This window comes from Thalassophryne amazonica, chromosome 1, assembly GCF_902500255.1.
Source record: "Thalassophryne amazonica chromosome 1, fThaAma1.1, whole genome shotgun sequence".
Taxonomy (NCBI): domain Eukaryota; kingdom Metazoa; phylum Chordata; class Actinopteri; order Batrachoidiformes; family Batrachoididae; genus Thalassophryne; species Thalassophryne amazonica.
Window position 1 is genome coordinate 134,659,393 of NC_047103.1, and position 18,649 is coordinate 134,678,041.

General features: G+C 40.2%; 1 protein-coding gene across 1 annotated transcript in view; it reads left to right on the forward strand.

Moving 5' to 3' along the window:
- The first annotated feature begins 13,432 nt into the window (after positions 1–13,432).
- Positions 13,433–18,649, forward strand: part of LOC117514565 (splicing factor U2AF 35 kDa subunit-like) — a 54,444-nt gene continuing 49,227 nt past the window's right edge. The window contains 1 exon segment of the mRNA XM_034175093.1: positions 13,433–13,476. Within this exon segment, the coding sequence (XP_034030984.1) occupies positions 13,433–13,476 (44 nt within the window).

Consider the following 18,649-nt stretch of genomic DNA (forward strand, 5'->3'; position numbering starts at 1 on the left):
CCTAAGCGGTCTAACTTTTCAACGCTCCACACCATTGTTGGATAAAACTGTGAAAAGCTAATTTAGAAAGTTCCTTATTTTTATCTAGACATTCTTCGTTATTTTTTCAGCTCCTGGATACAGTCATGGTTCAAAAACGCGAACATTCAACCATCGTCGAAGATGCTAACATCGGATCTGCAAGTGCGCTAGCCCGCGGTGGGCATGGCTATGTTCAAGGAAACAACAGGGAAGCCTGCTTCTTGGAGGAGGACTTCCCGCCACTGCCGCTAACTCCAAGTAAATCACCTGCACCCAAGAAAAAGACGCAAGATGTCGTCATTTTATCTCCTATTAATGATATCTACACCCAGCTTACCAACATAACACTACTCATCAACAACAGATCAGACAATATTGAAGACAAAATTTCTGATCTCAACAACAAGGTGGATGCAATGGCTGACGACCTTCGGGCTGTCATTGCCAAGATGGCTAATCTGGAAAAACAGCTCGACTCATTAGAACAGCCTATTGAATGAATGAATGAATGAATGAATGAATGAATGAATGAATGAATGAAAACTGTTTATTTCGAACATTTGATACAACAACAATTACAAGATAGATCAGTAAAGACAACAACAAAAAAGTTCCTACTGTGTACCCAACATGTCCGAAAAGGGGTAGGGTGAAGCATCAGCTTATTTATCCCTACCCCTTCTTCCCCACAACCAGTAATACCCTTTGCCACATATACACATAAATTCCTACACACCTAAACCGATATCAATATATATATATACATATATATACACATACATATACACATCAACATACATACACATATACATATATACACATATATATACACAAACATAAATATACACCTACACATACCTACTTACATACAAAATACTATATATTTACAAGCCGAAGCAAAAAACAAAAACACCCTAACCCTCATTACCCTTCCTCCTCCCTATACCCAGAAAAAACCATATTTTTGTACCGCTGTTTGAACTGGTTCATGCTTGGACATTGCTTGAGCCCCACTCCCAATCTGTTCCACATCCTCACCCCACAGACAGAAATACAGAAACCTTTTAATGTTGTTCATGCCCACTGATGCTTTAAATTAAATTTCCCCCTCAGACTGTAATCCCCTGATCTGTTAAAAACATATTTTTAATATTTGCTGGAAGTAAATTGTTTATTGCTTTATACACAATTTGTACTGTTTGAAAATGAACCAAGTCTGTGAATTTTAAGAATTTGGATTGTAAAAATAGTGGATTTGTATGATCTCTATAGCCAGTATTATGAATAATTCTTATAGCTCTTTTCTGCATTACTGACAGTGATTGTGTTGTACCTTTATAAGTATTACCCCATACCTCTGCACAGTACTGTAAATATGGTAAAACCAGTGAGCAGTAAAGAATGCGGAGTGAGTTGTGGTCCAGAATATGTTTCGCTTTGTTTAGAACTGAAATGCTTCTTGACAGTTTACTTTGTATATGTTTTATATGAGTCTTCCAGTTTATCTTATCATCTATTATCACCCCCAGAAACTTATTTTCATGTACCCTTTCAATATCTACCCCCTCGACTTGTAACTGAACCTGTATGTCTGTATTACAATAGCCAAATAACATGTATTTTGTTTTACTTAAGTTTAATGATAATTTATTTCTGTCAAACCATATTTTCAATTTTCCCATTTCTATACTGATCCTCCTCAGTAACCCCTGCAAATCCCCCCCTGAACAAAAAATGCTTGTGTCATCTGCAAATAATACTAATTTTAATATTTTGGAAACATTGACAATATCATTTATATAAATTAGAAACAGTTTTGGACCCAATACTGACCCCTGTGGGACGCCACAAGCATTGTCCAAGCATGATGATGTATATTCCCCCAACTTCACAAACTGTTTTCTGTTACTTAAGTAGCTTCTCACCCAGTGCAACACCAACCCCCTAATCCCATACTGTTCAAGTTTATTGATTAATATGTCATGATTAATTCTATCAAAAGCCTTTTTAAGGTCTATAAATATTCCAACTGAATGTAATTTGTGGTCTATGGCGTTTGTAATCTCCTCAACTGATTCTATTAATGCAAGTGATGTTGAACTATGTGCTCTGAATCCATATTGACTATCAGTAAGTAATTTATGTTTATTTATGAATTTGTCTAATCTATTATTGAATAACTTTTCTAATAATTTGGAAAATTGTGGAAGCAAAGAAACAGGTCTATAATTTGTGAAGTGGTGTCTATCCCCAGTCTTATACAGCGGCACAACCTTAGCTATTTTCATTTGATTGGGAAATTTACCGGTTTGAAATGATAAGTTAAACAAGCACAGCGAAGAATGGATGATCTTGAATCATATACAAGAAGATGGAACCTGAAGCTCGTAAGAGTCTCTGAATCTGAAAACGAAGACATTTGCCTTGCTGTGATACAGATTTGTCAATCTGTCCTCCCCTCTATGAAAGAGAAACTTGTTGACACTGTTCATCGGATTGGCAATAAGCGGCAAGCTAACAACAATAACAGCACAAGAACCAGACCCATCATTCTGCAGTTCATCTCACGGGTCTGCAGGGATGCTGTGTGGAAGGCAGCCAAGGGCTCCACCTACCTGAAGGACAGAGGAATGAAAGAGGATTTTTCAAAAGGAGACGCAACGACGATGCGTCTGTGGCCGGATGTGCAGAAGGCTCGTGAAGCTGGAAAAGTGGCCTACTATGCTGGCGCCAGGGCATTTATTCAAGGAGAAGGCAAAATTATGCTTTCTGATAAGCGCCTTGGGGCAACTGTTTGTTGTGATTTGGCGCTATATAAGAAAAAAGTTGATTGATTGATTGATTGATAATAATAATGTATTAATTTATATAGCGCCAAATCACGAGTAATTGCCTCAAGGCGCTTCACAAACATTTAAAAGCAGAATGAAATGAAATAAGATTAACACACAATAAAAAAAAATTTAACCATAAAAGGTAAAAGAAGTAAAATAAATAAAACAAATAAAGACACACAATCATATAAAATACTAATGATAAAACAGGGAGAACAGATGTGTCTTCAGCCTGGCTTTAAAAGTCTCCACAGAGTCCGACTGTCGTATCTGATCAGTAATGCACATCATACTTTAAAAGTGTTAAAGAGTTCAAGAGAAAATTAAATAAAAGGCAAATTTAAAATAATCCACTTTAGATACTTATACTCAACAAAAATATAAACGCAACACTTTTGGTTTTGCTCCCATTTTGTATGAGATGAACTCAAAGACCTAAAACTTTCTCCACATACACAATATCACCATTTCCCTCAAATATTGTTCACAAACCAGTCTAAATCTGTGATAGTGAGCACTTCTCCTTTGCTCAGATAATCCATCCCACCTCACAGGTGTGCCATATCAAGATGCTGATTAGACACCATGATTAGTGCACAGGTGTGCCTTAGACTGCCCACAATAAAAGGCCACTCTGAAAGGTGCAGTTTTATCACACAGCACAATGCCACAGATGTCGCAAGATTTGAGGGAGCGTGCAATTGGCATGCTGACAGCAGGAATGTCAACCAGAGCTGTTACTCGTGTATTGAATGTTCATTTCTCTACCATAAGCCGTCTCCAAAGGCGTTTCAGAGAATTTGGCAGTACATCCAACCAGCCTCACAACCGCAGACCACATGTAACCACACCAGCCCAGGACCTCCACATCCAGCATGTTCACCTCCAAGATCGTCTGAGACCAGCCACTCGGACAGCTGCTGAAACAGTCGGTTTGCATAACCAAAGAATTTCTGCACAAACTGTCAGAAACTGTCTCAGGGAAGCTCATCTGCATGCTCGTCGTCCTCATCGGGGTCTTGACCTGACTCCAGTTCGTCGTCGCAACTTCGCACAGCCATTGAAGAGGAGTGGACCAACATTCCACAGGCCACAATTGACAACTTGATCAACTCTATGCGAAGGAGATGTGTTGCACTGCATGAGGCAAATGGTGGTCACACCAGATACTGACTGATATCCCCCCCCAGTAAAACAAAATTGCACCTTTCAGAGTGGCCTTTTATTGTGGGCAGTCTAAGGCACACCTGTGCACTAATCATGGTGTTTAATCAGCATCTTGGTATGGCACACCTGTGAGGTGGGATGGATTATCTCAGCAAAGGAGAAGTGCTCACTATCACAGATTTAGACTGGTTTGTGACCAATATTTGAGGGAAATGGTGATATTGTGTATGTGGAAAAAGTTTTAGATCTTTGCGTTCATCTCATACAAAATGGGAGCAAAACCAAAAGTGTTGCGTTTATATTTTTGTTGAGTATATATACGTATACACTATATTAAAAAAAATCAAATTGGTTCTGGTTATACCCTTCTCATTAGAAGGTTTGTTCTTTAATGCTCTGTGTTCTCATAGTGATAACTTTTCACATTTATTACTGAAAAGGTGCAGCTGCGTTACCTTTGACCTGTTTTTTTCCGGTCTACTTTTCTCAAACACAACTTGAAAAGGTTATATTTTCTTGTTCTAAATTTTTTGTTTATGTCTTTGTCCATTTTTTCTTTAAATGCCACGGGGTTGCGAAACAATGTAAAGCCTTATTCGTATTTGCCAAACAACAAAAAACAGACTTTTTTTTTCAAGAATCTCATTCACTTGCCAAAGACAGTTTTTGGAAAGCTCAGTGGGGGAATGATCTTTGGTTTTCCCATGGTACAGAATTTTCTGCAGGGGTATGCTGTATGAAAAATAACTTTAGAGGAGATATCTTATACACTGAATGTGATACTCACGGTCATTTTGTTCTTTTAATTGTAAAAGTGGACAATATCTGTATATTAGTAAATGTGTATGGTTACAATGCCAGTTCTGAAAATAACCAGCTAATTGAAATCTTGGAAAGAAGAATAGCATTTTGGTTATCTAAATTTCCAAGTATAGATAGATGGCCTCCTCCAGAGCACCCTCTTTCAAATTGAAATTAATGATAGACAACTTTGAATTGACTGATATATGGAGAGACAAATTCCCTGATTGTAAGGAGTACACTGTTACGGTTTGGGTGCGAGATTGAAGCCGACCCAGGGTTTGATCTGGACCCAAACGCAAGGAAGCAGAGAAGGAATAACATATTTAATTACACACAGGTCAACAGGACGAATTATAAGTCAGGCGGTCTGTAGAGTGGAGGACACGGCCCGCTCCAGGCGGTAGAACAGCTGGAAGCCACAGCGAGAACTGGACCAGAAGGGGAGCCGGCACCAGGTGGCCACAACTGAGCTGAGTTTCTGAGGAGGAGGAGAGGCTGAGGTGAGTCCAAACACTTTATGACGCAGACCGTTATTTTAAGAGTGTTCACAGTCAGATTTACACAGTAAATACTTCCAAGCTGAGTTTAGGATCAAACACTTCACTGGCAGGTGCAGAGCAGAGAAAGTTCCAGATACAAGCTGCAGGTAGAAGCTGATCAAACAAATTGGCATAGCAGCTCAAACAGGGACGTGCGAGGGAACGCCAAAGTTGCAGGCTCTATAACGGGAGATAGAGATCCTGGATTACCTCAGGAAGTGTGCTGTCTGACAGCTGAACAGTAGTCATCCTCAGCAAATCCTCCTCTTCACCAGAAACATGATCATCAAACACGAGTCGGCTTCAGCATCAATGTAACATCGTCAAGTGACAAGTCACTTGCAATCAACAACTGCATCACCAGGCTTTAAATGCAGCAGCTCCTGATCAGGTGGAAACGAGCTGCAGGTGAGGTCTCCAGATGCTTAGCTCCGCTTGCGCGCCACCTGGTGGGAAATAAAGAAAACAACAGCCAGCCAAACAGCCCAGTCCATGACATACACATGGAGTAATAAAGATGGCTCCAGAAGTTCACATATAGATTTCTGGCTTATTCCCAACAACGTAGAAAAAAAAAAAAAACAAGGTTAATGTTAACATTTTAACAATGCCTCTAACTGATCACAGAGCTTTGACGATGACAATTAACTTTTTTATTGGTGAAAATGTCAGAAAATATCTATTATTGGAAAATGAACAATTCAGTACTAAACCACAATTGTGTAAAACTAGAAATAGAGAGACTTATTAAATGTTATTGGGACAAAGCCAAGAAAGAAAATATTTATGGATCTAATTGGGAGTTCCTTAAATATGAAATTTCTAAATATTTAAGCAGATATGGGAGATTCTATGATAAATCCAAACATATATTAGAAGAAGTCATATTTGAAATTACTGCACTCACAACTTTACCTTCAGATAGCCTAAATGAACAAGAGCATTTAAAATTAACAGAACTTCAGAACAAATTAGATGATATACTATAAAGTCTAAGCTGAAGGAGCTTTTATAAGATCACAACAAAAATGGTTAGAGCAAGGAGAACAAATGACAGCTTACTTCTTTAAACTTGAAAAGTTGCAGGCAAAATTTAACTCAGTCTTAGAACTAAAAATAAATGGAACGGTTACAAATAATAAAAAGGACATCAAAATTCTGTTATAAATTGTATTCTGAATTATACAAAACTAAATTTAGTAAGGATGCAATGTTTACTTTTTGTAATTATTTAACCAGTCTTGATACAATTAGTGAAGAGGACCGATCAACTTGTGATGCTTTAATTACTGTACAAGAAGTAGCAGATGCTATTAGTCATTTAAAAAATAATAAATCACCTGGCAATGATGGAATTACATCAGAATTGTATAAACTATTTACAGAATTATTAGCTCCATTTCTAAATAAGGTTTATGTAAAAGTATTATAAATATAACTCTTCCTGCCAGTATGACTCAAAGTATACTCAACAAAAATATAAACGCAACACTTGGTTTTGCTCCCATTTTGTATGAGATGAACTCAAAGATCTAAAACTTTTTCCACATACACAGTATCACCATTTCCCTCAAATATTGTTGACAAACCAGTCGAAATCTGTGATAGTGAGCACTTCTCCTTTGCTGAGATAATCCATCCCACCTCACAGGTGTGCCATACCAAGATGCTGATTAGACACCATGATTAGTGCACAGGTGTGCCTTAGACTGTCCACAATAAAAGGCCACTCTGAAAGGTGCAGTTTTGTTTTATTGGGGGGGGATACCAGTCAGTATCAGGTGTGACCACCATTTGCCTCATGCAGTGCAACACATCTCCTTCGCATCATCCGTGAAGAGAACACCTCTCCAACGTGCCAAACGCCAGCGAATGTGAGCATTTGCCCACTCAAGTCGGTTACGATGACGAACTGGAGTCAGGTCGATACCCCTATGAGGACGACGAGCATGCAGATGAGCTTCCCTGAGACGGTTTCTGACAGTTTGTGCAGAAATTCTTTGGTTATGCAAACCGATTGTTCCAGCAGCTGTCCGAGTGGCTGGTCTCAGACGATCTTGGAGGTGAACATGCTGGATGTGGAGGTCCTGGGCTGGTGTGGTTACACGTGGTCTGCGGTTGTGAGGCTGGTTGGATGTACTGCCAAATTCTCTGAAACGACTTTGGAGACGGCTTATGGTAGAGACATGAACATTCAATACACGAGCAACAGCTCTGGTTGACATTCCTGCTGTCAGCATGCCAATTGCACGCTCCCTCAAATCTTGCGACATCTGTGGCATTGTGCTGTGTGATAAAACTACAGAGTGGCCTTTTATTGTGGGCAGTCTAAGGCACACCTGTGCACTAATCATGGTATCTAATCAGCATCTTGATATGGCACACCTGTGAGGTGGGATGGATTATCTCAGCAAAGGAGAAGTGCTCACTATCACAGATTTAGACTGGTTTGTGAACAATATTTGAGAGAAATGGTGATATTGTGTATGTGGAAAAAGTTTTAGATCTTTGAGTTCATCTCATACAAAATGGGAGCAAAACCAAAAGTGTTGCATTTATATTTTTGTTGAGTATATAATTTCCTTAAAACCTAAACCCCAAAAAGATACTCTTCTAATAGACAACTGGAGACCAATCAGTCTGCTAAACAAAGATTACAAGATTTTTGCAACAATGTTAGCCAAAAGATTAAAGAGAGTTCTTCACACAGTTATAGATGAAAATTAACCAGGTTTATGAAAAACAGATGCATCACAAATAACATAAGACTAATTTTTGACTTAATAGATTATTCCGAATTGGTTAATGATGATAGTTTTATTTTATTTCTTCACTTCTTTAAGGCATTCGATACTGTCTTTGAAATTTATATGAACAGCACTGAACCCTGTACAAATACAAAGGCTATTAAAACATTTTTTACATTTTAAGGCTATTAAAACATTTATTAAAACAGCAGCTGTCCCTCCTAATGATGGGATGGACGCCTCTCCTGATGGCTCCCTTGACGACTCTCCTGATGACGTGAATGACTCATTACCATGAACAAAAGACTGAAACTGCTTGGTTCTGAGTATCCCATTGTAAACAGGGGACAAAGCGTGTCTCAGACCCCCTCCCCGCTTAAGGCTGGGTTTCAACTGTTTCACATTAGAATGCCTCCTTGATCCCTCTCTCAAACCATTTCTTCTCTCTGGCTAAGATTTTAACTTCCTTGTCCTCAAACGTGTGGTTAGTGTCTTTAAGGTGGAGATGAACTGCAGACTGAGGTCCACTGGCACCCTCTCTGCGGTGCTGGTATAGCCTTTTGTGTAAAGGTTGCTTAGTCTCACTTATGTAGTGTTTGTTACAATTTTCCTGACATCTGATAGAATACACTACATTGCTCTGTTTGTAACTAGGGATCCTGTCCTTAGGGTGAACTAATTTCTGTCTCAAGGTGTTAACCGGTTTAAAGTAAACTGGGATTTTGTGCTGTCTGAAGATCCTCTGTAGTTTTTCCCCTACTCCTGCTAAATAAGGGAGAGACACTCCTCTTCTTCTTGTCTCCGTCTCCTGTCTATCTGGTCTCTTTGTTCTCTGGGACTTCTGCACTTTGTCCAGGGACCATCGTGGGTACCCACATACTGTGAGGGCTTTCCAGACAAGTTGTTGTTCTTTAGCCCTTCCCTCTGCAGTTGTGGGCACCTGTAGGGCTCTGTGTTGAAGAGTCCTGATCACCCCGAGTTTGTGTTCAAGGGGGTGGTTTGAGCCAAAGAGCAGATATTGGTCAGTGTGAGTGGGTTTTCTGTAAACTCCTGTCTGGAGCTGCCTGTTCTCTCCAATCATAACATCACAGTCCAAGAAGGCTAAATGGTTGTTTCTGGCATCCTCACGTGTGAACTTGATATTGGAGTCCACCGAGTTGATGTGTTCTGTAAAGTCCTCAACCTCCTGTTGCTTGATTTTAACCCATGTGTCATCGACATATCTGAACCAGTGACTGGGAGACATGCCCGTGATAGATGTCAAGGCTGTCTTCTCCACTCGCTCCATGTACAGATTGGCCACAATGGGGGATACGAGAGACCTCATCACACAACCATGGATCTGCCTGTAGTAATTCCCCCTAAACAGGAAATACGTGGTGTTAAGACAGATCTCCAAGAGTTGGCAGATGTGGTCTAGTGTGAGTTTGGTCCTTTCAAGTAGAGACACATCCTCCAGCAGTCTCTGCCTCACAGCTGAGACAGCCTCAGCGGTGGGGATGCAGGTGAACAACGATGTCACATCAAATGACACCATAGTTTAATTTGCCTCCAGCTGCAGGTCCTTGATCTTGTTCACAAAATCTTGTGTGTTCTCCACATGATGGTCTGAGTTACCCACTAGAGGAGCCAAAATCCACTTGCCAAATTGTACGTGATGGAATCTGTGCTACATACAATAGGACTGAGTGGCACATCCCATTTGTGGATTTTGGGCAGTCCATAGATGCATGGAGTGGCATCCCCAGGGTACAGTCTGTAGTATGCCTGCCTGTCGATGAGTCCCTCTTTCTCCAGGTTTTGGAGGTAGCTAATGATTTTCTTCTTATAGCCACTCGTGGGGTCTCTCTTCAGACGTTCGTATGTATTGGAGTCACTGAGCAAGTTGTTGATCTTAGCCTCGTAGTCCGATGTGTTCTCTACAAGAGTCAAGTCAGAAGTCAGACTACCAGAGCAAGAATTTTAGCAGAGGAAGCTTCTGCGATTTGAAGCAAAACATCCTCGCGTCAAGCAACCCAGTCCAGTCGAAGATTCAAGCTTCTCTACAAAAGAGTCAAATGTATTACAAATTATTTTTAATTTGTTTTTATTTATATATTAATAATAATAACAACAACAATAGTAATAAATAACCAATAATGCTATAATACAGTTTTAGGTAAAGAGACAAAAAGAACCTGATAAAACAAAACACAACAGAAAAGATAAAACCAACTAACAATGAACATAAAAAAAAATAAATATAGAAATACAGTGAGGAAAATAAGTATTTGAACACCCTGCAGTTTTGCAAGTTCTCCCACTTAGAAATCATGGAGGGGTCTGAAATTTTCATCTTAGGTGCATGTCCACTGTGAGAGACATAATCTAAAAAAAAAAACAAAAACAAAAACAAAAAAACAAATTCGGAAATCACAATGATTTTTTAATAATTTATTTGTATGTTACTGCTGCAAATAAGTATTTGACCCCCTACCAACCAGCAACAATTCTGGCTCACACAGACCTTTCTTCTTTAAGAAACCCTCTTATTCTGCACTCTTTACCTGTATTAATCACACCTGTTTGAACTTGTTACCTGTATAAAAGACACCTGTTTACACACTCAATCAATCACACTCCAACCTGTCCACCATAGCCAAGACCAAAGAGCTGTCTAAGGACACCAGGGACAAAACTGTAGACCTGCAGAAGGCTGGGATGGACTACAGGACAACAGGCAAGCAGCTTGGTAGAAGACAACAACTGTTATGATTATTTATTAGAAAGTGGAAGAAACACAAGATGACTGTCAATCTCCCTCGGTCTGGGATTCCATGCAAGATCTCACTTTGTGGGGTAAAGATGATTCTGAGAAAGCTCAGAACTACACAGGAGGACCTGTTCAATGACCTGAAGAGAGCTGGGACCACAGTCACAAAGATTACATTAGTAACACATGATGCTGTCATGGTTTAAAATCCTGCAGGGCAGCAAGGTCCCCCTGCTCAAGCCAGCACATGTCCAGGCCCATTTGAAGTTCACCAGTGACCATCTGGATGATCCAGAGGAGGCATGGGAGAAGGTCATGTGGTCAGATGAGACCAGAATAGAGCTTTTTGGAATCAACTCCACTTACCATGTTTAGAGGATGAGAACAACCCCAAGAAAACCATCCCAACCATGAAGCATTGGGGTGGAAACATCATACTCTGGGGGTGCTCTTCTGCAAAGGGGACAGGACCACTGCACCGTATTGAAGGGAGGATGGATGGGGTCATGTATTATGAGATTTTGGCAAACAACCTCCTTCCCTCAGTAAGAGCATTGAAGATGGGTCATGGCTGGGTCTTCCAGCATGACAATGACCCCAAACACACAGCCAGGGCAACTAAGGAGGGGCTCCGTAAGAAGCATTTCAAGGTCCTGGAGTGGCCTGGCCAGTCTCCAGACCTGAACTCAATGGAAAATCTTTGGAGGGAGCTGAAACTCCAAACCTGGCTGATCTAGAGAAGATCTGTATGGAGGAGTGGACCAAAATCCCTGCTGCAGTGTGTGCAAACCTGGTGAAAAACTACAGGAAACATTTGACCTCTGTAATTGCAAACAAAGGCTACTGTACCAAATATTAACATTGATTTTCACAGGTGTTCAAATACTTATTTGCAGCAGTAACATGCAAATAAATTATTAAAAAATCATACTTTGTGATTTCCGGATTTTTTTTTTTTTTTTTTTTTTTAGATTATGTCTCTCACAGTGGACATGCACCTAAGATGAAAATTTCAAACCCCTCCATGATTTCTAAGAGGGAGAACTTGCAAAATCGCAGGGTGTTCAAATACTTATTTTCCTCACTGTAAATAACTGTTTCTTGTGAACACCTAGTGTCTCTTACACCTCCACTTAATCCCTGTTTTATTTAAGTTTAAGGACAATTTGTTTTGGTCAAACCATATTTTCAATTTGATAATTTCTTCAGTGATTTCCTCCAGAACTATCTGCCAAACTAGAAAACTACTCCTAGTAAGAGCAGAATATTACTGGAATGAATTTGAATAAGGAAAGTTGTTTTTTTTTTTTTTTCTCACCAAAATAGATGCTGCACTCACTGCAGTTTATTGTCTGGAATAGCCCCAGATTGCATTTCAGAGCTTCTAGATTTCAAAAATTTTTGTGTGGATGGTGTTGGAGTAATTTTGGGCTTCAAGGTTTTTTTTTGTTTTTGTTTTTCACCACTTTCATCCCTGAATATGTCAATCGTGAGTCAATTGAGGATTAAAGAAAGAAACGAGAATCATTCTCTGTTCTGTTCACACAGCTCCAAATGCTGCGTAGCTCTCTGCCAAGTAGAACCATAGAGTCCAGTCGGAATTAAAGAAGAAATGCGGCCGCCAAAAAGTTGTAAAAAAAAAAATTCGGCCGTAAAAAGCCACAAACCGATGACAGACAGACATCATAGGGCAGGGGTGGCCAAGTTCGGTCCTCGAGAGCCACCTTCCTGACACTCTTAGTTGTCTCCCTGCTCCAACACACCTGAATCCAATGAAAGGCTCATTAAAAGTCTGCTAACGAGTCTTTCATTGGATTCAGGTGTGTTGGAGCAGGGAGACAACTAAGAGTGTCAGGAATGTGGCTCTTGAGGACCGAACTTGGCCACCCCTGTCATAGGGAGTAAACACAAGAAATGCGGTCGCACCATCTTGGATTGGTAATCGTTGTGATTCTATCACAAGGCCCAGTGAAGGTTTGATTTTATAATTCTATTTTCTTTTTTAATCTTTCTAACATAATATGTGTGAAATACCAAGTTTGGAGGGCACTGTATCGTAAGCTTATGATGAGGAGCAGAAGCTGAAAGGTTTTAGCCATGCTCATGCTCCACTCAGAAAAAGTCTGAAGGACCTAAATGACATGGTGAGATACTGAAGAGCTTCGCTCGTCATGTCTATGACATATACATATTATACAGTACAGATGTGAAACAAACGGTGAAGCTCAGCTACTGAAGGATCTAGGTGTATATAAAACGCTGTGTTGGCGACATCTAGTGGCCAGAGCCTCTGCATATAAAGCTGTGGATGCAAACTGCCGCGAAAAATTTCAAAGGACTTTTCTGGTGCTTATTCTCTCTTTTTTAACCACCAGTGAATGTAACATTTCTTTCCTATAAAGGTTTGGGATTCAAGTTGGTCTTGGGGTTACACTGAGGAATTTAAGATTAGGGCCGGCCAGCGCCGGAAAAGTCCTTCCGAGACGTTTCCGGGCAGCCTTAAAAAAAAGACGTAACGGTATCGCTTTACGTAATGACGTAAACCATTGCGTCTCCCACGAGCCGAAAATGGCGGAATATCTGGCATCCATTTTCGGTACAGAAAAAGACAAGTAAGTGTGCTGTGGGTTATATTTATATTTCCACTCGAAAAGTGAGTTTCACATAAAGTATGTTCATGCTGTTGATATATATTATAGCGAGGCTGTAGTTGTAGTCGGAGCTCTGCTTTTATAAGTTATAGATGAGCTAACGCTAGCAGATGCAGCTAGCGCTTTGCTAGCACATTGAATGAAACTCGTTAGCTAAGATGCTAATGGGCTGTTTGTGGTAATATGTGGTTCTGCTGACAGACCCCCTGTTTGGCGGCAAATGCGGAAGCATGCAAACTTTTATGCAGTGCAGTGCATAAAAGTTTGGCCAAGTAGCGTGAAGATATCTTGGGTGAAGAGTGCAAACAACACCTAAGTAACTTTGGTGTGTGTTTGGTTTGACCGGTGCATGATTCACAAAGTATCATAATATCATTGGTTACATTATTTAAACCAGTTCTTACGGACGGCCGGTGATGATTTCACTCACGGTGGAAGTACTCGGATTTTTTTTTTTACTTAAGTAAAAGTCGTAGTACGACACTAAAAATCAGTCTGGTCCATAAGAATTTGAATAGTGGCGCAATTTTTGTAACGTTGTCTTTGTACGCCACCACAGTGGAGGTGAAATGAAATCGAAAGTGAAGTAGTGTAAAAGGGTTTTTTAAATGTGACTGATTTGCTTTTTCTGCATTAAGTAAGAAACGGCCGTGTTTATCTCGAGATAAGGAAGGATATGTACTGAGACGACCCCGTGCCAAATTTGTATATTCACTATCTGCGCATGCGCGCAAAGGGAGAAGCCTGTTCTGTACAATTTTTATATGTGGACCAAAATCAGGTTTAATGTCAGGCAGCTGAAAATTTTCAAGCTTAATCCTGGGGGTTAGAGTTGTGCATGAACTATGACATTGGGTAGTTTAAATAACGTGTGCTGTACTAACAGCAGTTCACGGTTTGCTTATAACCCATCAGTAGCAGTGGCCTTAACAAAAAATACAGCATTATGCCCCTTTCACATTGGCGTATTTGTAGAGCTGCTCATTGCAGCGTATTGTCTACGCTGAGTTGAGCAGCTCTACGCCCACTTTTAGCAGCTCTACGTTGAGTTTTTGCTCCCTGCACAGTAGTATGTTGAGGGCTACGCGCGTAGGACGGAAAAAATTAAACATGTTTAATTTTCTTAGGCGTAGAACGCTGGACACAGTTTTAAGCAGGTCTGCGCAGCACAGCGTTACTGCATGCAAGTCTGTGCAACACTGCGCTCCTGTACACAACCAAAAACTGAGTGCGTTAGCTGGAGAACATGAGAACATGATCACACAGCCCACAGCACCGGTGTGTTTGGAACAGGGAATCGAACCTCAACTCAGAAATCCAGAAAAACAACAGAGGTTGGTCTCTCTCGCTCTCTCTCTCTCTTTCTTTCTTTCTTTCTTTCTTTCTTTCTGATCAGACCTGTGACTTTAAAATAAAAGCGCACTCGCTGCATGTCTGATCAAATCTGAAAAGAGCTGTAACTCTTTAAAATAAACACGCACTTGCTGCATGTCTGTGCGATCATCAAATGCCCTGATCGATCAAATCTGAAAAGAGCTGTGACTCTTTAAAATAAAAGCGAACTTGCTGCATGTCGATGCGATCATCAAATGCCCTGATCAATCAGGTTTGATCAAATCAGCGGATCTGATCGGTGCAACCGCAGGATTAAAAGTTTGAGTCACAGCGTTTTGTTCAGGGCAGCCTTTACCATAGCCAGACTCAGCAGCATCTGGACACAATGGAAGTGATCCACCAAGACAAAAATAATAATAATAATAACAGAGGCAGAAAATAGCACTGAACTGGTTTAATAGCGGCATGATACACGCTGTGTGCACACACATTAAAACACGAACACACGCAGCTGCAAGTATGAAAGGAACACTGAAAAAGACTGAGTACACGCGCATTTCTGGCGTATTTAAATGAAACACAACACTGCAATGAGCAGCTCTACGAATACGCCAATGTGAAAGGGACTTTAGGTCTTGCAGCCATTTGTGCATGTAGTTCATTCATTTTCAGAGTCTATAAGTGATTGGACAAACTAATTGAAACGATTATTGTGAATACAACTCTTCACTGTCACAGCTAGTTTATTAGACAAGTCGGGGTGGATATATGAACAAGTCAAAAATGATCCTGACACCAATCTTTACAATTGCATTGGGGCATCCCTAATTTTCATACATTAAAACAGACTAAATCTGGGCTCAATTCTCAGTGACCATTCCTGCAAGTTGTAGATGAAATTAAATGTTTTCTTTTAAAGAAAATCCTTCTTTGTTCCATTCTTGTTACCTATCCTCCTCGTGCCCTGTGGCACATAGAACAGAGCTCTTCTTCCATTTCTTATTGATTGTCATGATCCGTACACCTTCCCATGAATTCCAGCCTGCCTCTCTCCTCTCTTAAAGTATGGCTCCATATAGTTTTTGGACTTGCTCTTCTTTTTCTTTCTGGTGCCTTCATCACTGCTATATTGCAATCATTGTACCACAATCTTGTTTGACAATATGGCCAATTATCTGCAAAGTTCCTGTTTCACTCCACCTAGAAGATTTATAGCTTGTGATGCAATAGAAAAAAGTTGCACACATACTAGTTTCTCCAGTCACAGCCACAGAAGCTTATATCTTCTTGACTGTTGTCATGGGTGTTTTCCCTCAGTCATTCACTTTTTGAGAACTGCCTACCCCAGATTTGCTACACAGAATCATGCTGTTCATATTTACCGTTTGGTGTAAATGACGTCCAAGACAAAAACTTGAAATATCAAAATTATCGCTCAATTTACTCTTGTAGTACAGCTCTTCAAAACTTTCTAACAAAATTGTGTTGATGGCTGAATTGCTAATTTTATGATGCCATGAAAGAAAAAATAAGCTCGGTAATCTGTCTCTCATAGTTGATCCATTATTTTGGGGTGCCACATATTGTAAATACCAAATTTGAGCTTTATGCTTCCATTCAGAGCTGATATATTGCTTTCTGAATATACAAATACAGGTTCAAAATTGGTCCGCGCATATTACAGTACCCTACTTTGCTTTTTTCACTGTAAAGGCATTTGAGCTAGATTTTAAAAATGGTCATAAAGTTGGCATATCAATATGCTCGCCACAAAAAAATTATGAAGTGGCTGAGCACTTGCCCACATGGTCAAATCATAAAGAGACTGGAGACCTATTTCTGACGTTCTACGATCATGTTTGGTTTTCAAGAGTCAGTAATTCCAAAACCCTTCAAGTTATGACCACCATGTTTAACACATATATAACTAGTACCCCAAATATGTGTATTCTACAATATTAAGATTATCCATGGAGTCCCTTCTTTAGTACAGCTCTTTAAAATTTTGTAATTTTTTTGGGAGAATGGATAAACTGCCATTTTTGTGAGGCTACAGAATGAAAAATTAGTTCTGTATCCCATTTTTTAAAATTACTGCTGTGTCTGGGTGCCCAAATAGGGTGTGTTCCAAATTTGAGCTTTATATCTGCATTTTTTGCTGAGATAATACCTTTTAAAAATGGGGAAAAGCTCAAAACGCGTTAGTGAGTGAAAAGTAGGATTGTGGGTACCCTTATTGAAAAATATATAGCTAAAAAAACTACTTGGAATTAAGCAGAAATATTTTGCATATGTTCATCAGACATATGTAGGTACTTGCCAAAAAAAAAAAAATCACAAGAATCCGAGTCGGTGGCGTGGGAGGCACCCGATGCCGCGTTCACACCGCATGACACGCGACACCACAAATTCGCGTCTCTCACCATCGGCCGGTGTGTCGCTCTGCTTTCGCTGCGAAAATTTGCGCCAATGCATCATCAAATGGAGCGAGTTGCTGTGCTCTATTTGTTGTGGAAAGCTGACAGACATCGCCAGCGGCGCGTCCCTGGGCTCACAACATCCTCATGAGACGCTCCCAATTTGGGGAGTTTCATTATTTGCTGCAGGAGCTGCGTCTGGATGACAGCCGCTTTCAGCGGTACTTCCACCTCTCCAGGATCCAGTTTGAGGAGTTCCTGTCCCGTTCGCGCACACATGTGAACAATTTAGAAAAAAAAAAACTGGCTGCCGCTGCAGTTCCTCACTCTCCTCTCCAACTCTGTCATAATTGTGTTATAAACTAATCACCATTTGTTTTATTATACATCTGTGTAGTTAAAAAATAAAATAATCTTCGCGGACGATTCGTTCACGTGCGCACGTGAAAAAAAAACTGGCTGCTGCGGTGTTGCTGCTCGTTCTCCCCTCAAACTGTGTCATAATTGTGAAATAAAGGACAAAAGGGACATAAGGGACATAGGTCCTGCTCAGAGACTGTTTACCAGAGACAGGACATGTCCACATCGAGTATAAACTCCAGACATCTCCACGTCACTACATATCGAGTCCCTGATTGGTCATTGCAATGCGACAAGACGAAAAAGTTCAGTTTTTTCAACTTGGGGAGGAGGGCAACACGACGTGATATCACGCCACAAACGCGGCAATTGCTCAAAATCGCTTCATTCACGGCCATTGCGTCGCAATGCGTGGCTTGAACTTTTATGGCGCCACAGCACATCCTTCCATAGGGATTACATGGCAACCTGTCGCTGCCGTCGCTCGCGTGTCGTCTGGTGGGAACACGGCATGATGAGTTCACACGGAATGACCCAGCTGGCTGTGAAAGTGAGGATACTGTGAATTCATCAGTGTGCCAATAATTGTGTTCAGTGTACATTTTATGTCAGTATTTTTTTTTTGTTTTACTTTATGAAAACGTTTTTGTTGTGTTCTTGTTGCCAAATAACTTTGGACATATTTTAATTGAACAAAATTTCTTTGATTACATTTATTTGTTGCCATATATTAAAATATGTACATGAAATGTAGGTGTGCCAACAGTTTGGTCCACATGTGTATTACAAATCTGAAAATCAAGATGTTTTGCTAAAACTTGTTTTTATTGACCTCTCATGGCCCCCACTTGGAATACCTTCATGGCCCACACTTTGAGAATCACCTAATCTGTTAGCTATGTGAAGTGAGAACTGGCGTGCACTTTTGGAATGGGTGAGTTGCCTGTTTATAGTAAAACTGAAACATCTCTGGAGATATAAGCTACCAAAAAATTGAGTCGCTCTGGGGAAAAGACCAGACA